This window comes from Oryctolagus cuniculus, chromosome 2, assembly GCF_051225735.1.
Source record: "Oryctolagus cuniculus isolate XC-2025 breed Fujian yellow rabbit chromosome 2, ASM5122573v1, whole genome shotgun sequence".
NCBI classification, from domain to species: Eukaryota; Metazoa; Chordata; class Mammalia; order Lagomorpha; family Leporidae; genus Oryctolagus; species Oryctolagus cuniculus.
The window spans coordinates 183,642,783-183,667,410 of record NC_142868.1 but is presented as its reverse complement, the minus strand read 5'-3'; the positions used below and the strand labels follow the sequence as shown (position 1 = coordinate 183,667,410).

General features: G+C 41.6%; 1 protein-coding gene across 6 annotated transcripts in view; it reads right to left on the bottom strand.

Moving 5' to 3' along the window:
- Positions 1–24,628, bottom strand: part of ATAD2B (ATPase family AAA domain containing 2B) — a 221,718-nt gene that overhangs the window by 126,934 nt on the left and 70,156 nt on the right. For all 6 annotated transcript variants that reach the window (XR_016229549.1, XR_016229550.1, XM_002710061.6 and 3 more), the window contains exons 10-12: positions 21,664–21,775; positions 17,468–17,583; positions 2,615–2,789 (exon numbers count right to left, since the gene is read on the bottom strand). Coding sequence is in view for 4 of the 6 variants with exons in the window: in XM_002710061.6 (XP_002710107.1) it covers positions 2,615–2,789; positions 17,468–17,583; positions 21,664–21,775 (403 nt within the window). In the remaining 2 variants the exon portion in view is untranslated. The remainder of the gene's footprint in view (positions 1–2,614; positions 2,790–17,467; positions 17,584–21,663; positions 21,776–24,628) is intronic.

Genomic DNA, 24,628 nt, shown 5'->3' with positions numbered 1-24,628 from the left:
AAATGGCTACCCAAGAAATAAAGTATACTTAGTTAAAAGCAGCAATGTGATTCACCCTATGGTCTTGAAAGAAAACTAGTATCAAGCCCCTATACAGTGACAGTGAAGTAGATACTAAATAGCATCAGACCCTGGTCTCTCAGTCTCTCTCACTTAGCTTAAAGTTTCTTGGCAAATCAAACTCTTACTAAATTAACTTACTAATTTGAGAGAGTGCAATGGCCAGCTCCACAGGGTCCCTGATCACAAGATTCATGAGATCATTTATATCTTCTATAGATAGCATTTTGATGTTAGATCTTGTCTTGAAGGTTGTTCCAGCAAAACCAGGACTCGGGCAAAATGTTAACTACCACAAGCACACAGCCCCCAAAATGACTGAAATCCAGTTGCCATCATCAAAACTCTCAAATAAGCATGTTAGCACTGACCAGTCACAGAAGGGGTACAAGCAATGCAGGCCAACACAGACCTTCACAGGAGCTGAACACGCACCTCTCAACTCCAACCTCAATCTATAAGATTCCTTGTCTTTAACACCCAAAGGAGCCCAGGAATTAAGTGAAAGTTGCCCAACTGCTTGCTCTGTGCTTTGCAAATAAACACCTAATTTCTCCCTTCATCCCAGAGTCAATGATTGTCTTGCTTCATGTCAGGAAAGAGGACCAAATTTGGAGACTCTACAATGAAACCAAGAAATATTCCTGTCCCCAACACAAACTGGCTAAAAAGTACAGCCCTATAAAAATTGTTAAATGAACTCATTGGACAATATACCTTCATTCCCAAGCCAATTCTTCCCTCGTCTATCATTGTAGCTTTGTAATATTTTTCAATAATTATTAAACTCTCTTGAAGTCAACTACATTCCGACTAGACATTAAAACACTCTAAAGGAATCTTACCTAATCCTCTTTGTAAATCCAATATATAAAATATACCATATTTTATATATAATATACCATATTTTATATATTAATAATTTAAAAATATTTGAAGTGCTTTACTAATTACCAAAGACTATGTGTATATCAACTCAATAATAACTGCTCAATAAATACCTGGAAGAACTTTTATATCATGTCAAATATTAGTTACATTGCCAAATATGAAAGGCCTTCTTCACTAGCTCAAACAATCAAAAGTGACTAATTTTTTTAAAATATTTATTTATTTATTTGAAAGGCAGAGTTACAAAAAGGCAGACAGACAGAGGAAGAGAGAGAAGTCTTCCATCTGCTGGTTCATTCCTCAATTGGCTGGAACAGACAGAGCTGCACTGATCCAGAGCCAGGAGCCAGGAACCTCTTCTGGGTCTCCAACACCGGTGTGGGGGCCCAGGGATATGGGCCATCTTCTACTGCTTTCCCAGGCCAGAGTAGTGGATCAGAAGTGGAGCAGCCGGGGCTCAAACCAGTACCCATAGAGGATGCTGGCACTGCAGACAGCGGCTTTACCCACTACACCACAGAGCTAGCCCCAAAAGTGACTAATCTTAGAAGGTACGGGAAATAAAATTTTTAAAGTTACTGTTATATATAATTAGTAGAGATTGCTTACATATTGACCTCATTCTGCCTGTGACACCGGCATCCCACATGGGTGCCAGTTCAAGACCCAGCTGCTCCACTTCTGATCCAGCTCCCTGCTAATGCACCTAGGAAAGCAGAGGAGAATGCCCCAGCTTCCTGGACTCCTGCAACCAGGTGGGGACCCATAGGAGGCTCCTGGCTCCTGGCTTTGGCCTGAGCCAGCCCTAGATGTTTTGTTCATTTGGGGAGTGAACCAACAGATGGAAGAACTCTCTCTTTCTCTCTCTGTCTCTCCTCCTCTCTCTGTAACTCTGCCTTGCAAATAAATAAAAAATAATAATGAATCTATAAAAAAGAAGCATTCACTTATTTCTGAGTTGTTTCAGCGCTGCATTTATAAATCAGAAAAACAACTAACACACTGCTTTGTGGGATTTTTTTGCATAGATGTTTAACTTTTAATGTCTATTCTATTTTCCCAATTGGATTTCAGTCTAACAATAGACATGTTATATATCCTGTGTTCTCAAAAGCACCAAACATGGCATTATATGCCTGGTAGCCACTTCAATAAATGTGCTGTGAATCATTATAAATATTAAACAACTAGCTAAACTGTTTTTAAATATAGTCCACCCTCAGCATCCAGGGGTTGCACATCCATGGATTCAAACAACCACAGATAGAAAATATTGAGAAAAATAAATTGCATCTGTTCTGAACATGTAGCACTTTTTCTGGTCATTATTTCTTAAATAATGCAGAATAACAACTATTTACATAGTATTTACACTGCATTAGATATTATAAGTAACTCAGATGATTTAAGGTATACAGGAGGATACAAAGAATTACATGCAAATATATATCATTTATATCAGGGACTTGAACACTGAAATTCAATTCCTTTTCCCTCCATCCCTGTAGATACTGAGAAACAACAGTACCTCAAAGGCAGACAATTTCAGATTACTGAACCCAACTTTAACATATTACCTCCTTAATAAACAGTCTACAATTGCAAGATAAATACATTAAATAATCTATAGAAAAATATTCTCAGATTACCTTATTTCTCTTACCTGATCAAAAAGAAGCCTAAGTTGTCTTTCAGATTCACCAACCCACTTGCTCAAACAATCTGCTCCTTTTCGCATAAAAAAAGCCACTTTTTTGTCTCCTTGACTGCATTCATTAGCTAATGCTCTGGCGACCAAGGTTTTACCTGTACCAGGAGGACCATAAAACAAACAGCCCCTACAGGAACAAAGAACCCCAAAAAAATAAATAAATAATATTATCATCATTACTGATATATCATCAGTATAAGTGATAGTAATATATTATCACTACTGATACTTAAAAAGAATGTCCCTTAGTAACATATAATTTTGTATTAATGTATATTATGATTACTAGATCTTGATAAAGTTTTTTCTAATGTATAGGGAAAAAAAAGTTCACTTTGCTCAATCGTCAAAGCACCATTCTTTAGTAGAAGAAAGTATGGAATAACCTGGCAACATATACCAAAATTTTAAGTGTATTTCCCCATGATCCAGAAATTTCACATTTTAGACTATATCATACATATATACTCAAAAAATATATACTGATAGATTTAAGAAGATTTAAAATAGAACAAAGTTTCCAGCTGTGAAAAATTTAAAAATAAATGTTATTAAATGAGACAAGTAGGGGCTGGCGCTGTGGCACAGCGGGTTAAGGCCCCAGCCTGTAGCACCAGCATCCCATGTGGCCACCGGTTCGAGTCCCAGCTGCTCCTTTTCTGAGCCAGCTCTCTGTTGTGGCCTGGGAAAGCAGTGGAAGATGGCCCAAGTCCTTGGGTCCCTGCACCCGTGTGGAAGGCCTGGGTGAAGCTCCTGGTTCCTGGCTTCAGATCAGCTCAGCTTTGGCCATTGTGGTCATTTGAGGACTGGGCCAGCAGAATGGAAGACCTCTCTCTCTCTCTCTGACTCTACCTCTCACTCTGTAACTCTGTCTTTCAAATAAATAAATCTTTAAAAAAAAAAAAAAAGACAGAGAGAGATAGGTAAATACAGGTGTATCTACAAAATAAAATACTACTAACAAAACAGCACAGGGAGAAGCCTGCACTGTGAAAAAGCCAGCATCCCATATAAGAGAGCTACCCCAGCTACTCTGCTTCTAGCTTCCTGCTAATGCACCTGGGAAGGCAGCAAAAGATGGCCCAAAAACTGAGATTCTACCACCTATGTGAGAGACCAAGGTGGAGTTTCTGCTTCCTGGCTTCCATTAGCCCAGACCTAGCCATTGCAGCCATTTCGGAAATGAACCAGCAGAGATCCCTCTCTGTGTCTGTCTATCTGTCTCTGTCTCTCTCTCTGTCTCTCTCTCTCTTTCACTGTCTGTCTCAATTACTCTGCTTTCCAAGTAAATAAATCTTTTTTTAAATGTCAACAAAATAATACATTATTGATATGTGAAAGTGTCTTGAATATATGAAAGAGTGAAAACAAAAAGTTATGACGTAGAGTCAAAATCAAAATGGAGTGAGTGTGGCTAAAAGCTAATTGCGAATCTCTTGCTTCTGTACATATTAGTTTTGCTTGCTAACGACTAAGGGTGTATCTTGTGAAACTATGTGGGCTCAAATTCCAAGGAACTGAGAAAGGACACAACCTGAGAGTTCTGCCTAAATTGACCTGTTATCTTACAATCATATCCTGGGTTTGTTATTGTTCCTGGACTTGTTATTGTTAACTGTTACCTTACAACCATATTCTGGGTTTTTTACTGCTCATTGCATACCAGGGGTTTGAAACTGTGAAACCTAGTGGATAGAATACTATTTAAAAAGCTGTGTAACTCGGCCGGCGCCGTGGCTCACTGGGCTAATCCTCCGCCTAGCGGCGCCAGCACACTGGGTTCTAGTCCCGGTCAGGGCGCCGGATTCTGTCCCGGTTGCCCCTCTTCCAGGCCAGCCCTCTGCTGTGGCCAGGGAGTGCAGTGGAGGATGGCCCAGGTGCTTGGGCCCTGCACCCCATGGGAGACCAGGAAAACCACCTGGCTCCTGGCTCCTGCCATCGGATCAGCGCGGTGCGCCGGCCGCAGCGCGCTGGCCGCGGCGGCCATTGGAGAGTGAACCAACGGCAAAGGAAGACCTTTCTCTCTGTCTCTCTCTCACTGTCCACTCTGCCTGTCAAAAAAAAAAAAAAAAAAGCTGTGTAACTCGTTGCTGGGGGGCCACACTCTGGTAAGGAATGTTGGTCCCAATCAGTTACTGGTCCCGATCAATTGCCTTGCCTCCCATTTGCCTCACATTTTTCAATAAAATTCATGTGTGACTGTCACTGGTCTTTATAATATTCTATTTTAGCGGACAAGTGGATGCAACACTACTTCACTTCTAATCCAGCTTCCTGTTAATGCACCTGGGAAGCAGCAAATGATGATTCCTGTCACCCACATGGAAAACCTGGATGGAGTTTCTAGCTCCTGGCTTCAGCCTGATCCAGCCTAGGCTGTTGCACTCATTTGGGAAAGTGAACCAGTAGATGGAAGACAACTCTAGATATAACTTTCGTTCTGTGTGTGTGTGTATGTGTGTGTGTGTGTGTGTGTGTGTGTGTTTAATTCAACCTTTCAAACAAGTAAGTATTTTTAAAAGGTCACTATCAAATTATATAGACCAACTTTTCAATCCATTCAAATAGCTAACAATTTTAGATTTCCATATCCTTAAACGCATGGAAAACAAATGAGAACCAAGTCTGAATAAAAGTGCCTCCTTGACAAAAATAGACATGTTTAAATCTAACAGACTATATGTACAACTTCAAAATATTTTATTCTGCCAATTTCCTTTACCATAAATTCTCAGCCTTTTCTTTTTATTTATTTATTTATTTATTTGACAGGCAGAGTAGACAGTGAGAGAGAGAGAGACAGAGAGAAAGGTCTTCCTTTGCCGTTGGTTCACCCCGCAATGGCCGCTGCGGCTGGTGCACCGCGCAGATCCGAAGCCAGGAGCCAGGTGCTTCTCCTGGTCTCCCATGCGAGTGCAGGGCCCAAGGACCTGGGCCATCCTCCACTGCACTCCCTGGCCACAGCAGAGAGCTGGACTGGAAGAGGAGCAACCGGGACAGAATCCGGCGCCCTGACCGGGTCTAGAACCGGGTGTGCCGGCGCCGCAGGTAGAGGATTAGCCTAGTGAGCCACAGCGCCAGCCAGCCTTTTCTAATAGTTCACTAGCTAACTACCTCTTGATCAGAATTAATTTGATCATAAAAATTATTAGCCACACCCCATTTCAAAAATATTCCATCAGGGCACGCATTTAGCCCAGTGACTGAAAAATCTCCTATCCCACATATGAATACCTATGTTCAATTCCCAGCTGTAACACCAAACTCTAACTTCCTGCTGATAGAGACCCTGGGAGGCATCAGGTGATAGCTCAATTAGTTAACTGGGTTCCTGCCATCCATTTGAGAGATCTGGATTGAATTCCTGGTTCCAAATTTTTGGCCCAATCCAGCTGCAGCCACTGAGGGGTGGGTGTGTGTGTGTGTGTGTGTGTGTGTGTGTTTGTGTGTGTCTGCGTGTGTCTTTGTGTCTCAAAAACTAATAGGGACCAGCACTGTGGCATAGCAGGTAAAGCTGCTGCCTGAAGTGATGGCATCCCATGTGGGTACCAGTCCGAGTCTCGACTGCTCCATTTCCCATCCAGCTCTCTGCTATGACCTGGAAAAGTAGTAGGAAATGGCCCAAGTTCTTGGGCTACTGCACCTACATGAGAGATTCAGAAGAAGCTCCTGGCTTCAGATCAGCTCAGCTCCAGCCATTGAAGCTATTTGGGGAGTGCACCAATGAATAGAAGACCTCTCTCTCTCTCTCTGCCTCTGCCTCTCTGTAACTCTGTCTTTCAAATAATAAATAAATAAATCTTAAAATAAGAAAAACTAATAAAAGAGCCATCATCAAGTCAATATTTCAATGAAATCAAGTTCAAAAACTATGGAATAGGGGCCAGCACTGTGGCGTAGCACGTAAAGCCACTGCCTGCAGCACTGGCATCCCATATGGGCACTGGTTTGAGACCCAGCAGCTCTACTTCCAATCCACCTCCCTGCTAATATGCCTGGGAACAACACAGCAGAAGATGGCCCAAATACTTGAGGCCTTGAATCCATATGGGAGACATGGAAGAAGCTCCTGGTTCCTGGCATCAGATCAGCTCAGCTCTGGCCATTGTAGACACTTGGGGAATGAACCAGGGGATGGAAGACCTCTCTCTCTCTTTCTCTGTCTCTGTCTGTCTCTCTATATATAAAACTATGCGTTTCAAATAAAATATATAAATCTTAAAAAAAAAAAAAAACTATGGAATATATAGCGTGAAGCTTGATGCTGTTAGAAAGCCAAATCCACCTGGCTCCTGGCTTCGGATCGGCACAGCACCAGCTGTAGCGGCTATTTGGGGAGTGAACCAACGGAAGGAAGACCTTTCTCTCTGTCTCTCTCTCTCACTGTCTGTAACTCTACCTGTCAAATAAAAAAATAAAGCCAAATCCATGAAAATCCATTTGGGCAATCTAGTTGTATACTCAATGCCCACATACAGAACCTGACCACTAAATCCTAAAATGTAAACGTCAAGAACACACTTAGTACCTCAGCCTCTGAGCCCTAAACAATAAAATTTCATTTCTAAATTGCATTGACAAAATGCATTAAATAAATGCATAGAAAATATTTCTAGTTTCTTAATTAATTGAAATTTGATAAACAGTAAAAATGACAGTAAGTTAACAATAATAATAATAATAGGATATTACAGGAGGATCCAAGATGGCTGAATAGGGTGTAGCCACACTAATATAAGCTGCTCTGAGATACGAAAAGAACAAAGGAAGGACTAAGTTTCCAGGGATCTGATGGAAATTTTTGGTGAAGAGGTTAAAAAAAAAAAAAAAAAAAAAAAAAAAACATGAACACGAAGACTCCATAGGACAAGAGGAGAGAAGACAGAGACTGGCTTTGAGTTGCCATTTTACCACTTCAAGGCAGGAAGAAATCGCACGAACTGGGAATTCCACAGTTACACACTGACTGACTTTAACCCAGGGAGCTGACTGGTGTCTGAGCGACTACCAGACTTGCAGCAGAGTCTGGCTTGCTTTCCTTTCCTGCCCTCTCCCACCTACACAGTGGCGCCTTTACTCTGCTCCTACCAGAAGTCAGAGTCAGGGCAACGTGTAGGATCCCCTGCACCCTGCAACTGTGGGAGCTTTGGGGCATTAGCTCCAGAGCTACACTTACACACTATATGAGCCAGGGTAATTTACCTAAGCTGCTGGGAGCTAACACCAAAGCTGCCCATAAAAAAATCTGCTCCCACTCTGGGAGATCTGGGTAATGACCCCACTATACCCTGCAAAACCAGGACTGTAACAATTCATTCTTTTTTTTTTTATGATCACTTTTTTGTTAAAAGATTTATCTATTTATGTATTTATTTATTTGAAAGGCAGAGTTACAGAGGCATAGGCAGAGTTTGAGAGGGAGGTCTTCCACCTGCTAATTCACTTCCCAAATGGCTGCAATGGCCAGAACTGGGCTGATCTGAAGCCAGAAGCCAGGAGCTTCTTCCAGGTCTCCCACGTGGGTGCTGAAGCCCAAGGACTTGGGCCATCTTCAGCTGCTTTCCCAGGCCATAGCAGAGAGCTGGCTAGGAAGTAGCATGGCTGGGCCCATATGTCAGATGTCCACATGGGATGCCAGCACTATAGGCAGCGGCTTTATTTGCCATGCCACAGCACTGGCCACTGTAACAACTCATTCTAAATTTCTCAGTGTCACTGGACTCTACCTGGTGGACATAGGTAAGGACTCACCTGTATCTCACCCCTCTAGACTCGCGCCCTCCACAGTAAAATCTCCTGTATACCTTGTAGTCACCCCGTAGGACTGCAACAGGCTTCACTTCACATCCTCTAGTCCAAGGACTAGAGCTGTTGGACTCTCCTAGGACCTGAGGAAGGGTCCACCTGTATCACACAGTCCTAAAGTCACAGCAATTGGTGCCACAAGCCCTGGCGTCACTCAGGCTTGCCAGTAGGACAAGAGGGTAGCTACCCTTGTCTCCCTCAGCACGAAGAACAAGGCCCTGGCTGTCACATTCACCAGGGAGACGACACCCAGCTCTCTGTGGGCCCAAGGTACACCCGCAAGGAAATCCATATTCAACTCATAGCCATACTTCCATCCCTATGAACTGCAGCGCACTAGGCCACTGTGCCACTTACAGACACAGCCAACATTGATTAAGACAGAAGAAATCGGGCCGGCGCCGTGGCTCACTAGGCTAATCCTCCGCCTAGCGGCGCCGGCACACCGGGTTCTAGTCCCGGTTGGGGCGCCGGATTCTGTCCCGGTTGCCCCTCTTCCAGGCCAGCTCTCTGCTGTGGGAGTGCAGTGGAGGATGGCCCAGGTGCTTGGGCCCTGCACCCCATGGGAGACCAGGAGAAGCACATGGCTCCTGGCTCCTGCCATTGGATCAGCGCGGTGCGCCGGCCACAGCGCACCGGCCGTGGCAGCCATTGGAGGGTGAACCAACGGCAAAGGAAGACCTTTCTCTCTGTCTCTCTCTCTCTCTCTCACTGTCCACTCTGCCTGTCAAAAAAAAAAAAAAAAAGAAGAAATCACTCAGAGACTACACTCGTGGGTTCACTTACAACCAAAGCCAAAGCAACAAGCCAAGTGATACCCTGCATTCTAGCTAAATCACAGCTCTTTTCCAATAAAACTACTCCATAAAGAAGAAGGGACAACTGACCCAGCCATCCCATTCTTGGGAATTTACCCAAAGGAAATGAAATTAGTATATTAAAGAGTTATATACACCCCCATATTTATTGCAACTCAATCACAATAACTAAGATATGCAATCAACATAAATGTCAATCAACTGAAGACTGAATAAAGAAATTATGGGCTTTGTACACCATAGAATACTATACAGCTATAAAAAAAATGAAATCCTGTCATTTGCAACAAAATGAATACAACTGGAAAACATTATACTTAGTGAAATAAGCCAGTCCCAAAATAAGCCAAGCAGCTTAGTTCTCCTTGATCTGTGTTAACTAACAGAGCCTCTAAAAGGAAACCTGTAGAAGTGAAATTGACAATTTGAGATGGCGATGACTGAAGAAGATGGAACGAATACATCAGATGGGCAGACATAAATGTAGAGACACAGGAGACATGAAGCAAGGTAGCATTATGCCTCCAAAAGAACACAATATTCCTCAAGAATTAGATCCTGAACTGAACGAAATCTATGAAATGTCAGACATAGAACTCAAAATAATGACTGTAAGGAAACTGAGTGAGATGCAAAAGAATACAGATACACAGATTAAAGAGATGAGAAATCAATGAATGACATGAATGAAAATATTACTAAGGAAACAGACTCATTAAGAACCAAATAGAGGCCGGCGCCACGGCTCACTAGGCTAATCCTCCACCTGTGGCGACGGCACTCTGAGTTCTAGTCCCGGTTGGGGCACCGGATTCTGATCTGATTGCTCCTCTTCCAGTCCAGCTCTCTGCTGTGGCCCGGGAGTGCAGTGGAGGATGGCCCAAGTGCTTGGGCCCTGCACCCGCATGGGAGAACAGGAGGAAGCACCTGGCTCCTGGCTTCGGATCGGCACAACGCGCCAGCCATACCAGCCATCTGGAGGGTGAACCAATGGAAGGAAGACCTTTCTCTCTGTCTCCCTCTCACTATCTAACTCTGCCTGTCCAAAAAAAAAAAAAAAAAAAAAAAAAGAACCAAATAACCAAACAAATTTTGGAGACGAAATCTTCATCAGTGAAATAAAAAATATAACTGAGAGCTTTGACAGAATAGACCAAATGGAAGAAAGAATTTCTGACCTCAAGGACAAGAATTTTGAAATAACTCAATCAGATAAAAGCAAAGAATTTAAAAGAATGAAGAAAGTCTATGTGAAATACAGGATACTATTAAATGACCATACATATCACAGGCATTCCTGAAAGAGAAAAGGAAAAAGGCATTAGGAACCTGCTAAATGAAATAATACTTGATAATGTCCCAGGTCTTGAAAGAGACATGGACATTCAGATACAAGAAGCTCAATGAACCCCAAGCTACTCAACCAAAAAAAAAATTTTCCCCAAGGTATATTGTCATCACATTGTCAAAAGTTAAAGACAAGGGAAAAAAGACAGTAAGAAAAAATTGTCAAGTTACATATGAACAAAACCCAATTAGATTAACATCAGATTTCTCAGCTGAACCCTACAGTCCAGAAGAAAGTAGGATGATGTAGTCAAAGTCATAAAAAAATAAAAATAAAAATAAAAACTTCCAACCAACAATATTATATCCACTGAAGCTGGCCTTTAAAAATGAAGGAGAAATAAACTATTTTCCAGATAAGCAAAAACTGAGAGAATTCACCATCAACAGACCAGCCTTACAAGAAATTCTGAAGGGTGTCCTACATTAGAAGTAAGCATGAAACCTATGTTACCAACAAATTCATTAACAGAGCACATAGAATCATTATCCAATCACCAAAATGGCAGGTCTTACTTAGTTCTTCTCTATCAGTACTAACCTTGAATGTAAATGGATTAAATTAACCAACCGAAAGGCTTAGATCAGCTGAATGGATAGAAAACCACGACACCACAATACTACGGTGCCTACAAGAAACTCACTTCACAAAGATACACACAGACTGAAATGAAGAGCTGGAAGATCTATCAGGCAAATGAAAATCAAAAGCAATCACACATATCCAGATATCAGAAAAACTTACTTTAAATAAGAAACTGTAAAAAGAGATAAAGAAGGACATAGTTTGATAAAAGGTTCTATTCATCAAGAAGACATAATGATCATAAATATATATGCATCTAACACAAGACCATCCAAATACAGCAAATACTATTAGACACCTAAAGGATGAGATAGACTCCAATACAGTAATAGTGGGTGACTTCAATATTCCCCTCTAATTAATGAACAGGTCACCCAGACAGAAAATCGATAAAGATACATTGGAGTTGAAACACACCATGGGACCAGCATTGTGGCGTAGCAAGTAAAGCTACTGCCTGCAATGCCTGCATCCCATATGGGCACCAGTTCAAGTTCCAGCTGCTCCACTTGCAACCCAGCTCCCTGCTAATGTGCCTTGGAAAGCAGCAGAAGATGGCCCAAGTTCTTGGGCCCCTGATTCCATGTGGGAGACACAGAAGAAGCTACCGGTTCCTGGCTTCGGATCAGCCTAGCTCCGGCCATTGCAGCCATTTGGGGAGTGAACCAGTGGATGGAAGACCTCTCTCTCTTTCTATAACTATGCTTCTCAAGTAAATAAATAAATCTTCAAAAACAAACAAAAAAAAGCAAGTTTAAAGCATTAAGTGCTTACATTAAAAAAGGTCTCAAATTAAAGATCTAATAGTACATCTTGAAGACTCAGAAAAGCAAGAACAAACCAAACCCAAAATCAGAAAGAGGCATGAAATACTAAGGATCAGAGTAGAAATAAATGAAATTGAAGCTAAAACAAAACACAAAAGATCAACAAAACAAAACATAGGTTTTTTGAGAAGATAAATAAAATAAACTCTAGCTAGACTAACAAAGAAAAAAAAACTCAAATAAATACAATTAGAGATGAAAAAGGAGACATTACAACCAACACCACTGAAACACAAAGGATCATAAGAAACTACTATGAAGAACTATATGCTAATAAATTGGAAAACCTCAAAGAAATGGATAAATTTCCCCTTTTTTTGTCTTTTTGCCATTGCAGGCCCATGCTGCCCTGCGCCTCCAGGGCGCGTATCCTTCGGGCCACCTGCCCCATGCTTTCTGGCCTGCATGTTCCTCCACATGGCTGGCTCCTGGTACTCAATCCTACAAAGAGACTGTACAGCTGTATAGCTCTGCATGCATTCCTAAGGCCTTCAAAGGGTACAGTTTAAAAACTTGCCATGGGATCCCAAATCCCCTTGGGCCAGATGGTAATGTTAACAACAGCTTAAGTTTTAAAATGATCATATATAGATAGGATTAAGATTTAAAGTGATCACATAGGTGAGATTAAGTGTTAAAGTGATCACGTCACTTTAGAATTAAAGAGGAGGAAATGCTCCAACATGGGAAGGAGTCCATACAGCAGATTCATAGAATGGGAATTGCTTTAAGTAGCACTCAGTGACCTCAGAGTCAGCTCTAAATAAAATAGTTTATTTCTTTACCTTGATGGAAGACTTCATTTTTAAAGGCCAGCTTCCAATTACAGCAGCCACACAAAATTAATCAAAAATTCCTGACTCCTGGCTTCGGACTGGCACAGCTCCGGACATTGCGGCCAATTGGGGAGTGAACCATCAGATGGAAAACTGACCTCTACCTACCCCTCTCTCTCCCTCTCTCTCTCTCTCTCTCTCTCTCTCTCCCCCTCTCCTTTCTATGTAACTCTGACTTTCAAATAAATAAAAAAAATTTGATAAAAGAAATCATTAAGGTGCCAACGCTGTGGCATAGCGGGTAAAGCCATGGCCCGCAGTATCAGCATCCCATATAGGTGCCAGTTCAAATCCCAGCTGCTCCACTTCCTGTCCAGCTCTCTACTATGGCCTGGGAAAGCAGTAGAAGATGGCCCAAGCCCTTGGGCCTTTGCACCTTCGTGGGAGAACCGGAAGAAGCTCCTTGCTCCTGGCTTTGGATCAGCACAGCTCCGGCCGTTGTAACTGGCTGGGGAGTGAACCAGCGGATGGATGGAATACCTCTCTCTCTCTCTCTGCCTCTCCTTCTCTGTGTAACTCTGACTTTCAAGTAAAATAAATAAATCTTAAAAAAAAAAAAAATCAAGGACTCAACAAAATGGAAAGATTTCTAGTTCATGGATCAAAAGTCATTATCATTAAAATGTCTATGCTACTTAAAGTATTCTTTAAATTCAATGCAATCCTTATCAAAATATCAATGACATTCTTTACAGAACTAGAAAATGCAATCCTAAAATTCATATGAGATCACAAAAAGATTCAAAATGGATCCTTAACAAGAAAAATTAAGCTGGAAGCATCACAATACCTGACTTTAAAGCAGACTACAAATCTACATTAATTAAAACATCATGGTACTGAAATAAAAACCGATACATAGATCAGTGGAACAGAATAGAGAGCTCAGAAATTAATCCACATACATACAGTCAACTGAATTTTTTAAAAAAGTGCTCAGGCCATACAGAGGAGTAAGGACAGTCTCTTCAACAAATGGTGCTGGCAAAACTGGATCTATATATGTAGAAGAATGAAATTAGATCCATACCTCTCATCATATACAAAAATCAACCCAAGATAAATCAAAGACCTAAATTAAAGACCTGAGACTGGGGCCTGTACTGTGGCATAGTGGGTTAAGCCACCATCTGCAGCGCCAGCATCCCATATGGGCACCAGTTTGAGTCCCAGCTGCTCTACTTCTGATCCAGCTCCCTGCTGATATGCCTGGGAAAGCAGTGAAAAATGGCCCAAGTACTTGAGTCACTGCATCCATATGGAAGACATGGAGGAAGCTCCTGGCTCCTGGCTTCAGCCTGGCCCAGCCCCAGCCATTGTGGCCATTTGAGGAGTGAACCAGTGGATGGAAAATCTTTCTCTCTGTCTCTCCTCTCTTTGTAGCTCTTTCAAATAAAATAAATAAATCTTAAAAAAAAAAAAAAAAAAAAAAGACCTGAGACTTTGAAGTTGCTGGGAGAAAATGTAGGGAAAACACTCCAAGACATTGGTGTAGACCCCAAAGCACATGCAACAAAAGCAAAACTAAGTAAATAGGACGACATAAAACTCAGGAGCTTTTGCATAGCAAAGGAAATGATCAATAGAATGAAGACATCAAACTGAATGGGAAAAAAATATTTGCAAACCACCCATCTGCAAAGGATTAATATCCCAAATATATCGGCAACTTAAAAAAATACAACAACAAAAAACTACCAATCTGGTTGAGAAACTGACATAGGACTTCAATAGACAGTTCTCAAAAGAAGAAATACAAATGGCCAACAAATATATGAAAACATGCTCAACATCACTAGCTATTAGGGAAATGGAAATCAAAACCACAATGAGATATCACCTCAACTCTGGCAGAATGGCTAAAATCCAAAACAGAGAGAGAAACAAATGCTGACCAGGATGTGTACAAAGGAGAGAACTGATACACTGTTGGTGGAAGCCTAAATTAGTGCAGCCATATGGAAAACAGTGTTAAAATTTCTTAAAAAACGAGAAACAGACTTGCCATATGATCCAGCCATCTCACCACTAGGTATATACCAAAAAGACTTGAACAAAATGTATCAAAACAGACACCTGCGATCACAAAGATAGGAGTAAGTGTTAAAGGGATCACATAAATAAGACCAAGTGGCTGCTAATAACAATTGATAGAATTAAAAGGAGAGAACGATCCAACATGGGAAGTAGGACACACAGCAGACTCACAGAATGCCCTAAACAGCACTCTGGCCTCAGAATCAGCTCTTAAGGCATTCAGATCTGGCTAAAAAGCCCATGAGAGCATTTCAGGCATAGAAAGCCAAGACACTGTGGCAAAAAATGACCTACATGAAAGATCTCTGTGAGTCAGATCCCAGTGGAATGAAGGGGCCTTCAAATAAGGAGGTACCTTTCTCTGAAGGGAGGAGAGAACTTCCACTTTGATTATGGCCTGGTCTAAATAATGTTGGAGTTTGTGGACTCAAGAGGCTTCCGTAGCCTTGGCAGCTCATGACAAGCGCCTTGGGCGATCTCTGATGTCATAAATAAGAGTGTCAATTGATTAATCAACAACAGGAGTCCCGGTGCTCCTGCTGCCCATGTAGGACCTCTGTCCTTAATGTGTTATACTATGAGAATTAATGGTAAAACTTATCTTCAGACCGGCGCCACGGCTCACTAGGCTAATCCTCCACCTGCGGCACCAGCACCCCAGGTTCTAGTCCCAGTTGGGGCACCGGATTCTGTCCTAGTTGCTCCTCTTCCAGTCCAGCTCTCTGCTGTGGCCCAGGAAGGCAGTGGAGGATGGCCTAAGTGCTTGGGCTCTGCACCCGCATGGGAGACCAGAAGGAAGCACCTGGCTCCTGGCTTCGGATCAGCACAGCACGCCGGCCGTAGTGGCCACTTAGGGGGTGAACCAACGGAAGGAAGATTTTTCTCTCTGTCTCTCTCTCTCACTGTCTAACTCTGCCTGTCAAAAAAAAAAAAAAAGAAAAGAAAAGAAAAAAGCTAATCTTCATACTTTGTGTCTGTGTGGGTGCAAACTGTTGAAATCTTTACTTAGTACAGAGTTGATCTTCTGCATATAAAGATAACTAAACATGAATCTTAATGAAGAATGGGATGGGAGAGGGAATAAGAGGTGGGATGGTTTGGGGGTGGGAAGACAGGTATGGAGGGAAGAATCGCTATAATCCAAAAATTATACTTATGAAAGTTGCATTTATTAAATAAAACCTTTCTATAAAAAAAGCAAAGGAGGCTACATTATCATGTACATTGTGTGATTTAATGAAGAAATATATATAACTGTATATCAAATGATATAAACATGATTTTTATACTTTTTATACATTAATTTCCACTTATAAGAGAAAACATGCAAATTTTTCTTTCTGGGTCTAGATTAATGTAAAGATGTCCAGTTCCATCAAGTTCATTAACAAAAGAGAAATTCATTTTTCAGAAGCTTTTTACTTTTCACTCATAACAGTTTTCATATTCTTATCTGTCATTAGGTTAAGTGGTCAAATAATGTGAAAACATTGAATAACCTGAAAATCTTGGAACATATAAATATCTTTGGGGAAACAGGAGTTACAATAATTTCTATCAAATATATATAGATATTGTTAAATGGAAATTTGAATTTAATGTTAATAAAAATTCAACCATTAAGATTTGGGTAGATTTTGTAACTATTTAAAACCTAGTATGGGATTCAGCAAAATTCTAACAATCAGTGAGAGCAAGAAGGAGGAGGAAGGCTGGGAGGGAAGGGAGGCGGGGGAGAACTATCATATACTTAAAATGTATATATGAAATACATGAAATCTGTTTTCTTTATAAAAATAAAGAAATGAAGGGATGAAGAGAAAAACACTCAAAAAAAAAACACCTGCACCACCATGTACATAACAGCACTGTTCACAGTAGCCAAAATTTGGAATTAATCAATGTGTCCATCATTAGACGACTGGATAAAGAAAATGCGGTCTATATACACACAATGGAATATTATATAGCTATAAAAAAAGACTGAAATTCTATCACATGCAGCAAAATGGATGCAACTGGAGGACATTATAAGTTGAGTGAAATAAGCTGGACCCAGAAAGACTAATACCGCATTTCTCCCATATGTATGGGAACTAAAATTTTTAAAATATAGTGTTGTAAAACTTTGTTTTATACCTTTGTGAAATCAGTGGTTTAGAATATTTCTAAAGTTTAAATGATCTGTGATTACTTTAAAATTTATGTGTTTGTGGGTTAAATGGTCATTTTTCTATTCAATTACTGTTTATAATCATTGTCCATATTCCCATTAAACTAGGATCTTTTTGCTTTTTACTTGTTAAACTTCTTTTAAGCAAAGCTTTAAGCCTTTTTATTGCAATGTAAATTTAAAATATGTTATCTCAAAAACTAAAAAACGGGAAGAAGGAAAGAGGGTGGAAGGGAGATGGGAGAGAGAGAGGGAGGGAGGAAGGAAGGGAGGAAAGGAATAGCATTGTTCTTAGAATTGCATCTACAAAGCATACTGAATCTGTTAAAAACTAATTAAAACAAAATTAAAAATTGTTTTAAAAGATATTACTTACCTTGGAGGCTGAATTTTAAATTTTTCAAAAATTTCTGGATACAAAAGTGGGAATACCACCATTTCCTTTAGCGCATGAATATGGTGGCTCAGCCCACCTATGCTATCAAATCGCACCTTGGAGAAAAGGAAAAAGTTGAATAGAAATTTATTTCGTATGTTTTACAAAATTTTGTAAATTTGTGAAATAAATAGTCCTATGATTCAGAAATGCATGCCTTCAGTAGGAACTTTTAAAAATTAAGTACACACACAGATAAGAGAAGAAACACAGTAAAATTCAAGTTTACATTTCAGTTCATGCAAATCAAGCTACTGTTCTTTAATCTACTAACTCAGGACCAGGATTAAAGTCCAACCTAAACTTCAGTGGTTATCTATAGGAAATACATTTATATTCTAATAATTTAAATGTCTTTCAAAATATCTCATGCATTCTCAGCAAGGGCAGTGTAATCCACGGGGGGCAAAAAATGGCTCAGAGTTAGGGCAAGAAAACCTTAACTATTACAGTAATATGGCCCTCTAATGCACAACCAAATCTTATAAAGTCTTCTTCTCTAAAGTTTAATTTCTCTAGTAAAGGAAGAAATTTAATTTTTCTTATGGGACAACAATGAAAAACTATTTAGAGAAACACTGATCTATCTCAAGAAGCAACAAAGACTTTTCCTCTCACCCATCATAATTTACACAGCTAAAAGTCCATGTAAAGGAGAAAAGCGAGGGGCCAGCACTGTGGCATAGTAGGCTAAGCCTCTACCTGTGGCATCGGCATCCAATATGGACGCCAGTTCGTTTCTGGCCTGGGAAAGTACTGCAAGATGGTCCAAGTGCTTGGTCCCCAGTACCCATGTGGGAGACCTGAGGAAGCTCCTGCCTTTGGATCAGCCCAGCTCTGTCCTTTGCAGCCATTTGGGGAGTGATCCAGTAGATGGAAGACCTTTCTCTCTGTCTCTCCCTCTCTCTGCCTGTGACTCTGCCTCTCAATAAATAAATAAAATCAGAAGAAAGAAGAAAGGAGGAGGAAGAGGAAGAAAGGAGGAGAAGGAAGGAGGGAGGAAGAGGGAGGAGGGGGTAAGAGGAGGAGGAGGAGGAAGAGGAAGAAGGAGGAGGAAGAAGAGGAGGAAGAAGGATGAGGAAGAAGAGAAAGAGGAGGAGAAGGAGGAAGAGGAAGAAGAAGAAGAAAAGTAAATAGAACAAGCATGTTGGAAGCAAAGTGTGCCAAACTGTTAACAATTGCTTCTGACTAGTGGATTAAAGTAGATCTCTTTTCCTGCTTCTTTGTTTTGTTATGCTATTTGAAAATGTTCTATAATTTATATATTGTTGTGATAGAAAAACTAGAAAAATAACAGAAGTTAAATAACAGAAACAACCCCCAAGATAAGCCAAATTTTCTTTTAAATAATATCTAATTTTATAGAAATAAAGTAATTCTAACTAGCAGAGACATCTAAAAGCTAACTAGATTCAACAAAGTAAGGAGTAGTAAACCAAATAAGCAAAGATCATTAAAATAAGTGATCTTACTTAATCAGAAAATAAGCTTTAAGGTGAGGTTCTGGGCATATTTAATACTCTAAAATTTTCTGAGGCCATTGTTATAAATATTTCCCTATATGACTTCAAATGGAGATAGTTAAAATTTCATTTTCAACTGTATATGCAACTCCATTTGGTAACTTTGTAAATCTCTCATATGAGTCAGTTAAACTATGTAGAACAGAGATTTATGGAACAAAGATGAAAGCAAGTCCTTAGATATGCAATAACCTTATTCCAAAGTATCCCCCAAAGTAAGACACTATCAACACACTATCAACAAGGTGAAAAAATCTACCATATCTTCTCAATTTTGTGTCTCTTTTCAAGCTATATACTTTGCCCTGGATACAACAATCTACTTTTTTTTTTAAGATTTATTTTGTTTTTATGTGAAAGAGTTACAGAGAGAAGTAGAGACAGATAGACAGAGAGAGGTCTTCTATGTGCTGGTTCACTCCCCAAATGGCTACAATGGCTGGAGCTGAGCTGATCTGAAGCTAGAAGCCCAAGCACTTGGACCAACCTCTACTGCTTTCCCAGGCCAGAGCAGAGAGCTGGATCAGAAGTGGAGCAGTGGGGATTTGAACCAGCGCCCATATGGGATGCCAGCACTGCAGGCCAGGGCTTTAACCCACTGCGCCACAGCACCAGCCCCAACAATCTATTTCCTATACTGATTTTTTTTTTTTTTGGACAGGCAGAGTAGACAGTGTGAGAGAGAGACAGAGAGAGAGAGAGAAAGAAAGGTCTTCCTTCCATTGGTTTACCCCCCAAATGGCTGCTACGGCTGGTGCACCACGTCGATCCGAAGCCAGGAGCCAGGTGCTTCTCCTGGTCTCCCATGCAGGTGCAGGGCCCAAGCACTTATGCCATCCTCCACTGCACTGCCGGGCCACAGCAGACAACTAGACTGGAAGAGGAGCAATCAGGACAGAATCCAGCACCCCAACCGGGACTAGAACCCGGGATGCTGGCGCCACAGGTGGAGGATTAGCCTAGTGAGCCACGGCACTGGCCCCTATACTGATTTAACAAGCTTTATTTTGATGACCCCTATCTGAATCTCTAGTCCAAATATTTCTCCCTAATGGCAAACCTAAAAAAAAACAATTGCCTACAACTCACTTCCACTTGTGGAATACCACAGATACTTAAGACATGTCTACAGATAATTTAAATCACCTTTCCATCTTATTCCTCGCCTTACGTTCCCTGTTTCAGAGAATGGAACTATCCTTATCCATCCAGTCCATCCATTGTCCACCTAGTTGTATAAGCTAGAAACCTGGGTAAAACCCTCAATTTGTTTCTCTCCCTCATTCCCAATTAATTCACCAAATTCCATTATATCTGAATTTAATCCTCAATTCCTTCAAATATACCTACTACTCTGCACTATTACTCTACTTTTTACCAAAACCAATATTCCAAATTATTGCAGTGTCTAAACTAATCACTCTAATGCTCGCCTTGCTTCTCCAAAATTCATTAACCATATCATAGCCAGCACAATCTACCTACAATGCAAATCTGATCATGAAACAAAGCCACTTCAATAACAGCTCATTGGCTATCACAGTTTATGGAACCATGTCACTCATAACCTCTCAGCCTCATTCCTTACCAATTATATATTCCAGTAACAATGAAATGAAAAAATCTAACTCTGACTTAGCATCTCATGTGTCCAGGGTTCTTAGATAACAAATCACACATCAAAACATAAATACTGGTCATGCTTGAATTTTCTACATTTAACACAGGATGTTTTAGAAACAAGGGAGGCCGGCGCCACGGCTCACTAGGCTAATCCTCCGCCTAGCGGCGCCGGCACACCGGGTTCTAGTCCCGGTCGGGGCGCCGGATTCTGTCCCGGTTGCCCCTCTTCCAGGCCAGCCCTCTGCTGTGGCCCGGGAGTGCAGTGGAGGATGGCCCAGGTGCTTGGGCCCTGCACCCCATGGGAGACCAGGAAAAGCACCTAGCTCCTGGCTCCTGCCTTCGGATCAGCTCAGTGCGCCGGCCGCATCGCGCTGGCCGCGGCGGCCATTGGAGGGTGAACCAACGGCAAAGGAAGACCTTTCTCTCTGTCTCTCTCTCTCTCACTGTCCACTCTGCCTGTCAAAAAAAAAAAAAAAAAAAAAAAAGAAACAAGGGAAAAACTCTTGGTAAAGAACAAACAAAAAAAGCTTCTACAAAAACATTTACAAAACTTACTGACTTGATGGGTTAACAGATAGTCAGGGGATACCAATGGAATTTGGGGTGTAAAATATTTGCCTCCTTCCCCAAAACTTTATCTTTAACAAGAACAAATAGGCTGTCCTCCTTTCTTCGCAATCTCCAAATTTACCCTGCGAACAGCAAGGAAGCTCTTCCTGAGCTCACAGCTTATTGTGAATATCCCACCCTTAGCAGGCCAGACAGGATGGAGAACTGTAAATAAGGTCTTCTGAGGGTTTTTGTCCCTCCCTGGTAACTTAATGCCAATCTGATTGTGGAGGGTTTTTTTTTTTTTCCTTTGAAAAAGCCCAGTGTCACCAGTCCCTTTGAGTTTTCCTCTCTTGGAAGCCCCCCTCCGTGCCCATTCTGGCTGGAGGCCTTTGACTGTAATAAATACTTTTAAATCTCAAAAAAAATGAAAAAACTTACTGATTTATCAATGTTCATTGGATCAACATCAGCCAAGCTTGCGCCTACTTTTACTCGTTCTCGGAGAATACCACTAGCTAAGTCTTCTGCTCTGAAGTTCATAGGCAAACATCTGAAAATTATATAAATTCAAGTAAACAGTATTAGCATTTTCACATTTTTAATGTCACAATAAGCTTAAATTGTTGACATATTTTTATCTTTCTTCTTTTTTTTATAACCCAGAAAATAATAACAAAGGATTTCATATTTTTAACTAATTTTAAGGATGGCTCTAAGGTTTTAAAAATTTGTTTCTCGGCCGGCGCCGTGGCTCACTAGGCTAATCCTCCGCCTTGCGGCGCCGGCACACCGGGTTCTAGTCCCGGTTGGGGCGCCGGATTCTGTCCCGGTTGCCCCTCTTCCAGGCCAGCTCTCTGCTGTGGCCAGGGAGTGCAGTGGAGGATGACCCAAGTGCTTGGGCCCTGCACCCCATGGGAGACCAGGAGAAGCACCTGGCTCCTGCCATCGGATCAGTGTGGTGCGCTGGCTGCAGCGCGCTGGCCACAGTGGCCATTGGAGGGTGAACCAACGGCAAAGGAAGACCTTTCTCTCTGTCTCTCTCTCTCTCACTGTCCACTCTGCCTGTAAAAAAAAAAAAAAAAATTGTTTCTCTAAAAGGCAGAGACACAAAAAAGGAGGAACAGACAGTGACAGAGAGAAATCTTCCATCTTCTGGTTCAATACCCAGTGGCCACAAACTCCATCCTCGAACTCCATCCTGGTCCCCTACATGGGTGGCAAGGGTCCAAGGACTTGGGCCATCCTCTGCTGCCTCCACAAGCATGTTAGCAGGAAGCTCAACATGAAGTGGAATAGCCTGGGTGGCTGCGCTGTATGGCATCCCACATGGACGCTGGTTCCTGTACCAGCGGCTCCACTTTGATCCAGCGCCCATCTAATGGCTTGGGAAAAGCATCAGAAGATGCTTGGGCCTCTGATACTCATGTGGAAAACCTGGAAGAAGCTCCTGGCTCCTGGCTCCTGGCTACTGGTTTCAGCCACCTGGGTACTGAACCAGTGGTTAGAAGATCTCTCTCTTTCTCTGTAAGTCTGACTTTCAAATAAATTAATACATCTTTAAAAAGGGGAGGAGGGAATAGTCAGGACTCAAGCCTCCACCCCAATATAAGGTATCAGCATTGCAAGCAACAGCTTAATGCACTGAGCAACAATGCCAGCCCCCCTAAACTCTTTTCAATAGACCAAAAATAGTTATTCACAATATAACGTAAACAAGATCATTAATCTATTGTAAAGAGCCCAATCTATTTTTAAACTGAGGAAAATGTTTTCACATACTTCATTCCCCATATTATACAATTATAAAATAAAAATACAATTATGTGCATTATACTAATGGCATTAAAATGAAACTAAGCTTTGTTATACTTATCCTCAGGTATTCTGTGAATATATCTAGTCAGTTTATATGATTAGAGAGGTTTCTTTCCCTTTTTTTTCAAAGAAACCATTCTAGATAGCTTTATCATTTGTGTTTAACAGTTTAGGAGAGCTCTCTAGTATCTAAAATCTTATACTTGTTCAATTTTATTATCCACTAAGTAAATATAATCTACTTCCTCTTTCAACCTTGGGTTAACATTAAAAGATGACCAACAACAGTTTCAAAAAAGTATAGCTTTGGCCGGCGCCGCGGCTTACTTGGCTAATTCTCAGCCTACGGCGCCAGCACCCTGGGTTCTAGTCCTGGTTGGGACACCGGATTTTGTCCCAGTTGTTCCTCTTCCAGTCCAGCTCTCTGCTGTGGCCCGGGAGTGCAGTGGAGGATGGCCCAGGCCCTTGGGCCCTGCACCTGCATGGGAGACCAGGAGAAGCACCTGGCTCCTGGCTTCAGATAGGCGCAGCCCGCCGGCCATAGAGGCCATTTGGAGGGTGAACCAACAGAAAAGGAAGACCTTTCTCTCTGTTTCTCTCTCTCACTGTCTAACTCTGCCTGTCCAACAAAAAAAAAAAAAAAAAAAAAAGCATAGCTTCTATAATGACTAGAACTTAATATTTCTTAATCCTAATACTTCAAAAATATATTCTTAAGGTAGATTATCAGAATAGTTCAAATTAAAGAGGCATTAAATTCTTTTATTTAACCTAAAGTCTTGGGGCTAGAGTCTGGGCACAGCAAGTTAAGCTACTGCTTATGAAGATACCAGCATCTTATATCAGTTCAAGTCCCAGCTGCTTTACTTCGGCTACAACTCCCTGCTAATTTGCCTGGGAAACTAGCAGAGGATGGCTCTGGACAGAGTTCCAGATTCCTGACTATGGCCTCAACCTGACCCAGCTATTGCAGCCTTTTGGAGAGTAAATCAGAACCAGCGAACATCAGATCCTCTCTCCTTCCTTTTCAAATAAATTAATTAATTGAAAAAAAAAAAGCTTAGATTCCTCTCATATTTCTTGCTATCACCTACTCAAGGAATTTTTTTTTTTTGACAGCAAAATTAGACAGTGAGAGAGAGAGACAGAGAGAAAGGTCTTTCATTCATTGGTTCACCCCCCAAATGGCTGCCACAGCCGGCGTGCTGTGCCAATCCAAAGCCAGGAGCCAGGTGCTTCCTCCTGGTCTCCCATGCGGGTGCAGGGCTCAAGCACTTGGGCCATCCTCCTCTGCCTTCCCGGGCCACAGCAGAGAGCTGGACTGGAAAAGGAGCAACCGAGACAGAACCCAGCACCCCAACCAGGACTAGAATCCGGGGTACCAGCACCGCAGGCGGAGGATTAGCCAAGTGAGCCGTGGCACTGGCAAGGAATTCATTCTTTTTTTTTTTTTTTTTTTTTGACAGGCAGAGTGGACAGTGAGAGAGAGAGACAGAGAGAAAGGTCTTCCTTTGCCGTTGGTTCACCCTCCAATGGCCGCTGCGGCCGGCGCGCTGCAGCCGGCACACCGTGCTGATCCGATGGCAGG